The sequence below is a fragment of the Haliaeetus leucocephalus genome, unplaced genomic scaffold (genome assembly GCF_000737465.1).
Source record: "Haliaeetus leucocephalus isolate CR32 unplaced genomic scaffold, Haliaeetus_leucocephalus-4.0 Scaffold140, whole genome shotgun sequence".
Classification (NCBI taxonomy): domain Eukaryota; kingdom Metazoa; phylum Chordata; class Aves; order Accipitriformes; family Accipitridae; genus Haliaeetus; species Haliaeetus leucocephalus.
In genome coordinates, this window is record NW_010972576.1 from 12,269,122 (window position 1) to 12,281,456 (window position 12,335).

Below are 12,335 nucleotides of genomic sequence, written 5' to 3' on the forward strand. Positions count from 1 at the left end.
CTGAGCCTGTAGAACTGAAGGTCACCAAGTGACAGCAAGAAAGAATTTAAGCTGTTCCGGCACAGCTGATAATTCCTACATCTATGCTCAAACCTCAGCATTAACAACAGACAAGACAGTGCCTACTGAATAAAACATAGGGGTGCCCAAGAGTAACCTTATACTTCCTTTCTGATATAAATCAGAGATGCGACTGAGCTATAAACTGTTTTCAGTGCCTCTTCATTATGAATTTCAAACACTAGAACTAAAACAACTTTAAGACATGTTTTAGTCAAACGAGCGCATCATCATGCACACGTAACGTGAATCTTGAGGAATGCTTCATCGCACACTTTATTTAGAAACTCTGATTACCAGTTTGGTCCCTCAAAGACCCCTTTTCTCAGGAAAAAAAACCCAACACCCAAAGCTCCCTATTCTACCACCACACACCTTTAACTCAGCCCTTCCCTCTTGTTTATTAAGTGCAATACCTTGGAGAGGCAAGCTTCAAAAATCAATGAGCTAAGAATGAGTGAGCTGAAGCCACTGGGGTCAGGGGATTCATACAACTTTGAGAACTGTGAGGAGCTGGACAGCCAGGGATAGTATCTTTGCAGGTTGAGGCATGGAAGGAAACTGTACTGAAAATTATGCAAAACAAGCTTAAATGCCTAAAACTTTCACTGGGATTCTAGTGATGAGAACTGTAATTTCACTGTCAGCTCCTTCCAGAAACCTCAGCATTGTACCCCTTCAATATGCAAGCCTAATCTGCAGTAGAGATGAGTGTAAAAAGCTCCTCTACCTCATTTTTTACTATGGTATAATGCAAGGATCTGAGAACTTTAATAATTCCTGCATTCTTGTCATAGAAGCCCTGAATGAATCTTTAAAAGCAACCTTTTTCCACTTTTGGTTCTTACTGTGGTTGCTTCAGACTCAAATTTTAAATGTTGAATTTTAATCTGAGATCAATTAAAAAAAAAAAAGGGCAAAAACCCCAGAGAACCTCCCTCTCCCTTTAAGATGCATGGGCTTGTAACAGTAACAGCAACCATCTTGTGGCTGCCTTATTGTAAGTTAGTAAAAGCTTTCATGAGAGAATGAAAAGTAAGGCAGAATAAGAGTAAGCCTTCATGTGCTGAGATAATCGAACACAAATATGCTTTGTGAACACTGCAAAACAATCAGGTGTGTGGGAGAGATGAGGAGGGAGGCAGCCAGTTGCCTTGTAACTCCATGGAGAGCCGCTTTCCCATGGGGATCACACATTCCAGGCATCCTATCAGTCCTGGCAGCAGCCCAGCCCCGGGTGCTCCTCTTGTGTTTGGGAGCTGGGAGAACAGATTGTTCTTGGGAACATGGGCTGTGCGCTGGATATGCCTCGGCAGGGGATTGGGAGGGGAGGGATGATAGTGTTTCCATTTCATTTTTTTTTTAATTTAGCCTGGGTGAGATTCTTCCTGTGACTTGAGTAGCACCAGGTATGACTCACACCTTTACCTAGGGCTTGGCGTGACGCTTGTTGCACTTATTTCGGCAGACTGCAGAACAGGCTCCCCACTCCCAGTGTCAAGGGGTGAAGTAGATGTGCTATGGTGCAAAAGTCTGTGTGCCGGTTTTCACCACTCCCAAGACAAAAAACTCAGCCTCGCAGGGCAGCTTCCCTTAATTCCACTGTATGACTGTAAGATTAAATCCTAGCAACCCAATTCTCTGCTGACTTGTGGCTTTGAAGCAGCTTTTAAGCAGCATCCAAGCCTTACACCTAATACACAGCATTGGCTCTACCATCAACACATTTAGCAGATCGAAGAGCTTCTGTGCCAAAAGCCTGTGGGAACAGAAGCATCCATATCCAGCCACTGCTCACCTATGCAACAGCAGCACTGACAGCACAGTGTGCCTGCTAGAAATCTGCCTTTTTGGAAAATCCCATAACTCATATCTATGCAAGTTTTAATTTGATCTCAACAGGAGGAGACATTGCAAGTCCTTACTGCGGTGCCCGTGCTCTGCCTGGGAACAGGCGGGGGACTCTGCGCGGGCACACAGTGACTCAGTTCTGCCATCCCCACTGACACATCGCTGCAGTAATTCATCACGCTTTGGCTCAGCCAGCTGCAGCAAAGATTTCTGCCTGCCTGGCAGGGGGAGGCCTGGGCTCGCAGAAAAGCAGCACAGCAGAGAAGGATGGCTGCTGCTGCTGCAAAAGCACTCACATCATCAGTTAATGGGTTTGTTGTCAACAGCTGATTATGAATAAAAATGGTAAAGCAGTAAAGATTGTAAAATAGCTGTCCGAATGGGCATGATTGCTGCAGTGGCAGAAATCCCTGGTGGTGATGCAGCTCTCCCTGCTGATATTTTGATAAGATAAATGACAGTGTGTTAACATATATTTGTCAAAGTGATAATCAACAGGGAACCTGAAGCTGCTCTGCAAAGCTGCTGTCTGAGCCTCAGGTATTGCCTTACTCTTTGTGCTCTCAAACCCCTTCATTTTCTTTAACCAGCTGAAATTCGACAGATATCCTCACTTGATCTTAGCATGATTTTCTACTTAACCTATGTATAATCCACATATATTTTGGCATTTCCCAACAGCACTTTAGATTTTCTTTACAGCAGGCTGTTACCTAACTAGCTTTGACATCATAAGATGCTTAAAGTAAGCAGCAAATACTCTGCATATACTCTATGCACTGCAAAGAATATAGACATCTGTGTTCAAACCTTACTTGGACAATGAATGAATCAAGGAAACACCTTTACAGGGCAGAGGGAACTGCACCCAAACTGCATTAAAATGCCAGCATGAGAGCTTTGTTAGATGGAAGACTAAACCTTCTCCCTTGAGCTTGTATCTTTAGCATAAACACACATATAGGCCTCACACCTGCAATCAATAGCCTGAGAAACCATTTGCATTAACAAGTGCATTCATGAAAGCTTTGAAAAATCCCAGTGTAGCAAACCCAATGCAACTTCACGCTTGTTCAGAGGAATGGAAATTGGCTAGGGAGGTAACCAAGCAGATCTCAGCTTTAATGTTTACACCCGTAGCTGACTGCATCTGCTGTCTGCCAGCTTTACATTTTCTGGTAAGCAGAAACCCCCAAGTATTTAAAAATATATGTTTTAAAACATCTCTCTGCCTAACATGTCTCAGCAGCCAACTATACTCGGTGTTTACCTATAGCATGCGGTAACAACCTGAGGACAATTGAGCGATACATATTACCATAGCCCTCTTCTGGTAGTTTTACTGAAGTAAAGCTTCCTTCTTAATTACCAGTAGCTTGACAAAAAGAGAAAAAGTATCTCCTGCATTCTTTCCTTTTCTTACTTTTTAATATTGAATATTTCATTGCACCATCGTGTATCATCATTCAGAAGAGTGGCATGAGATAAATCAGAAACATAACAGCCAAAAATCCACTCTTACTTGTAATTTAATACCTTGAGCACTGACTTTGCATAAGATGCTTGCTCCATATCCAAGGGAGAAAGAACATAATGTTTTGTTGCATTTAATTTCATATTCTCTTTGATAACTCCAAGTGTCCCAGGATATGAAATCCCGACTGCAGATGCAACTTGCTGTAGTGTGGCACCATATAAATTCTTGGTTTGGGGCCTGGACTGCACAAGCGAGGTCACTCTCTGACTAAATGTGAACTATTGGATTTGGCCACTGATATTAATAAATAAGAAGGTTAAGGAGACAAGTCTAATTGCTGGCTTCCAATATAATAAACAGGGCAGGAGGGCAAAGAGGGAGAGATTGTACTTATGGCCTGCAGAGGAAGAAAATACTGAAGACTTAAAAAAAAAAAAAGACGAAGTCGTTTGCATGATTTCACAGTGTATGGAGCACTGGGGGCATTTCCTGAATCTATAATAAAAGGTGACAGTAGCCACAGAAATTGCAGCGGAGACAGGAACCCTGTCAAATCTCTGCTGTGTGAGTGTGATCATTTGCTGAAGCTTTTAGCAGGGATTGAACCAGAGAGTGTGATGGTCTCCATTACGAAACAACAGAAGTGCCTCCTTTTTATTAAAAGTCACGTGTAGTAAAGGTATATTTTGAAGTGTCATAAAGGCACTGCCAATTTCTGCCTCAGTCCCATACAGCCAGCCCAAAAAGGGGGAGAAGTGAGTGCTAGTGAAAAAGAAAAAGAGAGAGTAGACAACTTTCATCTCCTGTCCATTTTGAGAGCAGAATTCTTGCTATGCCTGTGCTCACTTCAGGGAATGCGACTCCCCCAGCCCTGTGCTGCTGTGGTGAAGTCAACAGCACCTCACCATGCCAACACGTGGGATGGAAACAGAGAGATGGCTGTAGCCAGCAGCCAGACAGTGGTCGAGGGGTCTGTGGGTTTTCTGCAAGGGCTGGACACACATCTGCACAGCCCCTGTGCAGTGCCCAGTCCCAAAGCCCTACCTTGTGCACCATCCCACTCCTTTGTGCTGAAGCCAAGGATATGACTTTCTTGAAAGGTAGACCAGAATTTTGACTTAAAAAACACTAAAATTGGTTTTCACATACACAGTTTTTCCAAATACTACTTAGCGTTGAAAGAAAATACAAAGTCTTTTAATACAGGGCAGTTCCCAATATCTTCTTTAATTTTCCATCTTACAAAAGGGAGTGAGAGGCAGGTAAGCCCTGTTTTTAGTTTCATTTATCAACCATTTTTATCACAAGTTATGGGGTTTTTTTAGCTTAAGTGAGGAGTTCTAAAAACAAATCACAACCCAAGCAACTAGGCACTGAACTCTAGCTGGTGGGAAGAGGACACAAGAGGAATAGAAAGGAAGCACATGGGTGAAAACTTCACACCCAGGCCCATCACACCTCCACAGCACCATTGTACCCCCAGCACCAGTTTTTCAGGGCATCAGTGCAGAGCAGTGGCCGGAGCTAAGCTGTACTGGCAGGCATGCCTTTCCTCGTTAGCTTTCCTTCCCCCGCCGGGAGCTCTACCTGTCACCAAGGTTTAGTTCCAGGTGGCTGTGCCATTCCGGTACCCACAAGCCAGGAACCTCCGCCAAACCAAAAGGACTAGGAATCGCATCCATAGTGTGATGCACCATGCCGCAGGCTTTTGACAGGCCCACGGGGTCATAAATGCAAGCTTAAAAAGATTCTTTGTGGCCTTCGGTATCACTTCAGCAGCTTGTGCATCGGCCAGACTGTATTCTGTGACTCATGCATACTGGCATTTAAAAGCCAAGCCAAAAACCAAAAGACTTTGGGCTGAGAATCAGACTACTCCCTACACCAAGCATAGCAGGAAAGCTACATCAGTAGAAGATGTAACTGCTAAGTGAAAGGGTGATGGCTCTCCAGGCAGCTTAGCAGGCTTGGGTCCGTGAGGGGTGGCTTTGAAGGAGAATTTGCACAAAGAAAACATGCAGGCCATTTCATAGGAAACCCTTTTTAGACAAGGAAACCAAGGGAAGAGAAGTCAAGTTCTAATTATTTGTCACAGTTCAGTATGCTCTAAATATAAATTCTGAGAACATTGGTGTACCACTGACTGCTGAGTTAAATATCTGGAGTATTTATTTTTAATTTTTTGAGTCAATTAAATATAAAAAAAGCTCTGGTTCAGCAAAAGACTTGAGCAAACATTTACAGAGTAGCTCATAGACAAAAAAGGGGGACTGAATTTCATCATAAGTCTGCTGAGCTCCTTTTGGATGTTATTATACTTGTTTAAATTAATCCAACTACTTGCTGGATATGTGAGATTTTTTTTTTTTAATTTTATTTTTCTAGAATCTTAATCTGATGCGCTGGGCCAAAACACACATTATTCTGAAGATTTATGGAGAACAAAAGTATTTCTTAGCATTGATGTAGGGTAATTAGTACCACCTCTCTGCTTGCAGTACTGTGACTCATAATAACATAGAACATAATTAACTGTAGCATTGTGACAAATACAAAAATAAAAAACAAAAAGGGCTGTTCTGACACTACTCTGATCACATAGAATCATTTCTTTTTGAAGAAACAGTTATTTAAAAAAAAAAAACCCACAACCAAAACACAGAAGAAAATTAAACTGTTCCAAATAAATCTCTCCCAATTACAGGGAGATTTAAATCCCGTGTCATGGCTTCAGATCACCTCCACTACAAATTAAAGGTATAATATTCTTTGTGTAGGATTCTAGGGCAAGATTCATTAAAGATATGTAATATCATAGGATGAACAGCTCTGCTTCCCCAAGCCTCCAAATCCATAACCCAAACTACTTTTTGATGTCCTTTTATTGCTCCACACTGTTTTACAGAAATGCAGCATACAATGAATCAGAAATTGCTCAATGAAATTATCACTTACTGTTTGTTGTGCTGTCACTTTTTTCTGCTGTTGTAGTTGTCGCTTTTACTGGTAGTTGTGTTGTTGTATCTTGTGTTATTTGTTGTGTAGCATTAGGTGAAGAAGATGTGGAGTCTAATAGAGGAATGACATTCAAATTATTTCATCAATTTTGTATACATACATATCCACACACAAAAACCACACCTATTGCCCTGCTTGCAGCCTAGTTTTAAAGTATCAAAAGAATATTTCATTTAAATTGAAAAACAACAGGGACAGGGCTCCCTTCACCGCAGAGAAAGCCTTTACTGTCCCATAGGTGGGTCATCACACTGAAGACAAGCCTGTGATAGCACAGTTATGAGGCCTGGCTTGGAGCTGCCTTGAGCCTGACCAAGAGGAAGCTCCTGTGCACACCTGCAAGGTTTCACCAAAGAGTTCACTACCTGTAAAACAAATTCCCAAGCCAAGAGGCATGGCTGCTTAATTTCCTGAATGACCACTGGAACAGCATCAGCAATTAGCTCAAAGAAATTTTCACTTACCACTTGTGATGGATTCATTTGTAGTTCTGTTTTCAGTTGTCAGCACTGACATTTGCAATGATGTTGATTGCAAGGTTGATGTGCTCACAGCTTCCATTACTGCAAGAAAGGCATTCACATCTTTATTGATTTATTTTATCATGCATAAATAAACATCACACACCTCTAGCTGCCTTCTCTCACAAAGGCAGTGAATTTCTGTTTAAAGTCTGGCCCTTACAGTCCTTTCTTACCCACGCATTTTTAAAGAGGATTCAAAGTGCATGTGGTTGGTATCAGAGGGAAAGTTTGGCCTGTGGACGATCTGCAAATTGCCCACTGAAAGTTAGCAGCTGTATCTTCCAGCCATCCCCTAAGGAAGAGGTGTATGCTCTTTGGGAGTTATACAGAGGTGCCTGACATGACTTTCAAGGGAGGAGGTGAGGGGAAGGGACCCTGGCATGGATGGATGGGTTCACTGTGCTGCTGGACTAGACTGCTGACCAGCACTTTGCTGCATGCCTGTTTAATAGGTGAAGGGATGTAAACTCACTAGAAAGAAGTGCGAGTGACACACAGGAACACAGCTTATATATTACAGGTAAAGAACCAAAAGGGAAGAGACTCTACTAGTCTTTGTGCAATTTCTTCCTCTTCTTTCTGCTGTCCACCTCAAGCCCCGGTTGAGTCTTCTTCTTGCCACACCCTCTTCCTCTGCACCCAGATTTCTGGGGATAAAAGAATACCTGGCAGCCCTTCCTCTGAGGTGTGCAGCAAAGCTTAGGACATAGTGGATCAGATGAATAGTATTCTCTAGTAAGTGATGGTTCTCTGGGTGAACTTGGTGCCCTTCGTAAGGTGACTCCTGGTAGTTCTTTCCTCCAGAGGGGTGAGATTTGGAGGCTGAAGGAAAGGTAAAGGGCTCCCTCAGGCAGCAGGGATCACTTCCAGCTGCTGCTGGTATGGAAAGAGGGGAGCAGAGTTGCCCAAACATCACTAAGGCAATAGCAAGGTTGAAATCAGTGTGTCTTGCTGTGCATGGATGGCATACTGCAGGTCCTATGTGAGCCTGACACATGCTCAAGCGAACAGACTGGCCAAATTGCTGTCGAGGAATCTGGGCTGAAAAAGCCATAACTAATCATTTTAAAAGCCCAGCTTTCAATTCTGTAATCTAATACAAACAGAAAGTGCTACTGTCAGCTACAGAGGCTTATTTAAATCCCTGACAACAACCCAACATGTGTCCTGCTACCTCTTCTAGCACTTTTCATGGATGGGATACATGAAAGAATAGGAACAAATCATGACATGACATGTCATTTTCTCTCATATGACTTGAGTACTTCTAAATGCAATGTTCATATGAGAACTTTTGGAATATAACTTATACTTTCTTCCTCCACTCTCAGTCTGCTGGCTGTTCACCTAGAATAGCAGTGCCTCAAAGGATGGACCTCCTTGGGAGCTTGCTCCACACCCACAAAGTGCTTTAATCTCATAGTGGGCTTCTGATGCTTTTCTCATAGGCATAAATAACAATACTGCTTTCCCTTCTGTGACAAAAAGCTGCAAGAGAAATTTCAGTGAAACATTTGAAGGGCTCATTCACTGTGAGGTGGTGGGCCTTTATGAAATAGCTTTGAAACAGACATGAACATCAGGGTTTCTAAAACATAAAACAACTGCAACAGAATTTGAAAAGGACTAATTCTTCTGCTGTAATAAACATAATATATGCATACTTCACCTGGCTGCATCTTATTCACGTCCATTACTAGCACTTCAAGCATATACATCATACTCACCTCAGTGCTTTCAACTTCAAAACAGACTCATTAGTATCTCTAGTTATCAAAAAATAGAATCCTGTGTCCAAGTTTTCTTCTCTCACATGCATCACTTATTAAATGCAGCAGTCTTCAATATTCAAACTAATAAAGGAGTTGATATTTAGCTCACATGAATGAAATACGGTCAATATTGATTTTTCATAAGTACAAAACTACACAATAAAGAGAACTGAATGTGTCAGTTGAAGATGTAAGCCAGAATCACAGACTTTTACCATCTGAAGCAGGTATTTTTTCTGTTAAGTCTTCATAGTTTTAGGACTTTAAGTTTGATCTAGTTAAAACAATCACAAAAAAAAGAGACGGACAATGCAGCTTTTGAAACTGAGGGCACTGGTGGAATCCCCTTGCCCCCAAAAGTGAATCTTGACATCAATAATTTCAAGAAGTTACCAGTAACATTTTTGCAAATGACAGCTTTATGCACATGTATTCTCTCCTACTAACTGAGGCCCAACATTGGCATATATTGTGTAATTCTTCACTATCAAAGTCCATGCCCTCTTCTGTCACACTACACCCATCAAATCAGCTACCCCCTGCTGCCATATCCCTTAACTGAGGCTGTTTCCCAAATTATTCTCAATCCAACAACCTCTTGAACTATGAGTCTTAGCTAATTTATTAATATCTGATCACACTTGAACCACTCCTTAAGAGCACAGAACACACAGAATTGCAGCCTTTTTCACCTGAAACAAAAAATGCATCCTGCTCAAATTAACCCTCCCTTACTAAGATCCCTCAATCCTTTCTTCTCAACAGAGTTTTATAAGAGGCCCAGATAAATACATTGCTCTACAATCACCTTACATGAAATAATTCACCTAATTTCTCCCAGAAGTTGGAAAAGCTGAAAGCTAAAAAGGCAATGGGAGTTTCCGAATACCAGATAACAGTGAATTTGAACTCTTACCAGCTTTTGTTGTTGGTGTAGATGTGGTTGCACAAGTGGAACTGGGTGGAATACCATCTCCTGAAATAAACACAGAATCATATTCAGCCACCTTCCAGATCTATTTAGCACTACATAGGCATATAAGGCAGAGAGTAGGAAGGACCCTCCTGGAAAATCAAGTTCAGAAGCCTATTAGCAGAAGCAACCAAATCATGTAACTGCTAGCAATCTTTTCAAGCTGTATCCTAAATCTCTTAGCTTTGCCCTCACTACTATAATGGGGACCATCTGCTACAGCCTCCCCCCTTGGACTGTGGGTTGTTTTCCAACAGCTATTAGTGACTCTAAGACTAGTTTGGAAAAAAACCTGGAGCAATTAAAGGTTTTTTTGCTACATCCTCCTCTCCTTGAGTACAACTGCAGCTGCTCTGGGTCTTCAGGGTGGAGGATTACCTAAAATAACTGGTTGCAGGAGTAAGTACCCATTCTCCTGCCTTGGAGGAACAAAATTGTACTAGCTCCCTGGCTAGAACAAGCACTTCAGGATGGCTTTTCAGCATCACCCTGATCACTATATGTGAGGGGAAGAGGGGAAGAGGAGAATTCACAGAGCACGGCTTGGGAAGCACCAGGTTGAGTAATGACTGACTTTTCCCATTGCCCTTAAGGCAGTGCTCTGGCTGTTGGGAGTTTACTGCAGTAAATGATGCCAGTCTTAAAAATCCTATGTCAAGTTAGTAGGTGAAAGTGTCCAATATTACAAAACAAACAAGCTGTCCAAAAAAACCCCCACCAAACCAAAAGCAAAATAATATCTATATCTTCTGGCTGTGCTGAAAAGTTGTAACAGCGTAACTCAACTAGAGTTTTGGCCTCAAATAAGATTTTCAGTCTCATTGCTGGGGGGTTTGTATTTTTCTACTAAAAGGAGTTAGGGGGGTGATAAAGGGGGTGAAAAAACTACATTGAGTCAGAAACAGTAGCATTTCTCAACGATTTTAAACTGCTGTGAGACAAGGATGGGTACATTTGGGGAGGAAAAGATCAGCTCTATGACGGAATGGGGGAGCAAAATGCCACAGACTAATCCCCCAGTGCTTTCAGGTTTGGAGCATGACATCCTGTCATGCTGCATTAGCATGCTGTAATACAGACATCGCAAAACTGAGTCAGGACAGCATGTCACTATTCTTGTGTGACTCTATTCATGGTAATATCTGCTGGCATTCTCTCTTTTTTTGGCTACAGGGCAGAACAGCCAGCTTTGTTCCCTTTGCTCAGCATGCTCCACTCCGATTAACATTTCACGAGCACCACCCGAGGCCTGCCAGAGTCATAGATCTAACCTGGAAAAAAATAAATACATAGTACAATTGCAGGAGCTCTGCGAGCACATATTAAGGTCTAGTCAGATGAGCCCTTAACACCTTACACTGCTTGAAGAGGAGTTGTATCAGCCTTCTTGGCACCTGCACATTTCTAATGGGTCTCAGCTGAGATGTTGCCCCTTCCCAGTGAGCCCCGCTTTCTTGGGTATCTTTTCTACGTATGCTGCTGCCTTTGTAATGCCTCGTCACAGCACGTGCTGGCCCAGTTTGATGTGGGCATATCCCATATCAAATTAAATCAGTTACCTATGGGCCTGCTGCTGACTCAGCCCCACTCCCCAGGACACATGAATACAGTCAGGCTATGCACAGCCCCTTGCACACTGCATTTAAAAATACTGTTTTGTCTGCCATTTAGTTACCCAGTCAGAATAATGCTTCATAACCCACAGTTGAAAAACTTCGAAAACAAATTTTATCCAAATAGACCAAAAAGCAATCTTGTTTCCAAAAACAACGAGCATTTTTCCGTCTCTTCATTCTCATTATGAGCTGCTGACAAATCTCCTGTAATTCCCCATGCCACAAGGCCACAGCACTAAACCAGAATGTTTTTTCAACAGTGCCTACATTTCATATGGTTTATTATAACATCTCTCAGTAACTACCATGTCTGTAACACCAGCTAAACGCGCTAGCTGGCCAATTAGCTCATTCCCTAACTTATTCTTCCCCTAACTCAGCATGACTTTGTGGAAAGCCCGCTGCAATACTTAGATTATTCATGCTTTAAAGGTGTTCCATTTAATAACCATGTTGATAGGCCAAGATTTCCTCAAAACTAAAAAAAATTGAGAATTTAAGTCACAGTTTTGTTATGATTCACAATTTGCTGATTTTATCACAGACTAGAGATAAACTAAGGTAAATTTGATTAGCAGAGTAGACTAAAGTAGGGTCTTATGAATTAATTATTTTCTTAAAATGGTGGATAATTAAGTATACTTTAAAAACAAGTTGAAAGCAACACGCAAAAATACTTAAAACTCACCAGGATTTGGGGGGGAACTGGTTGATTAAAAGAAGTGATAGAACTAGTGGCTTATTATGCTCTTATTTGCAATGTTAAGTTGTGACTAAGGAGAATCCTAGGGGGGGATAAAAGCAAGAGGTCAAAAATGATTGAGAAAAGAACTTTGGCCCATTAAAGACTGTTGCTAAACAAAGAGAAAGATAGAAAGATTCATTTTTCTGCTCATGGCAGGTTGGCTGCAGCCTCAGATGAGGGACAACCACGTAAAGTTACAATTGCGTGGTTTTCAACAAATTTAGATGTAGTGATCCCTTTCATATGAGAGCACCTCAATGTACTCTGATGTGGGAGTAGCCAAAATCTACTCAGCAAGT

General features: G+C 41.8%; 1 protein-coding gene across 1 annotated transcript in view; it reads right to left on the reverse strand.

The window, feature by feature from the left end:
- Positions 1–12,335, reverse strand: part of EMCN (endomucin) — a 53,806-nt gene that overhangs the window by 26,571 nt on the left and 14,900 nt on the right. The window contains exons 2-4 of the mRNA XM_010586197.1: positions 9,619–9,678; positions 6,871–6,969; positions 6,344–6,457 (exon numbers count right to left, since the gene is read on the reverse strand). Coding sequence (XP_010584499.1) covers positions 6,344–6,457; positions 6,871–6,969; positions 9,619–9,678 — 273 coding nt within the window. The remainder of the gene's footprint in view (positions 1–6,343; positions 6,458–6,870; positions 6,970–9,618; positions 9,679–12,335) is intronic.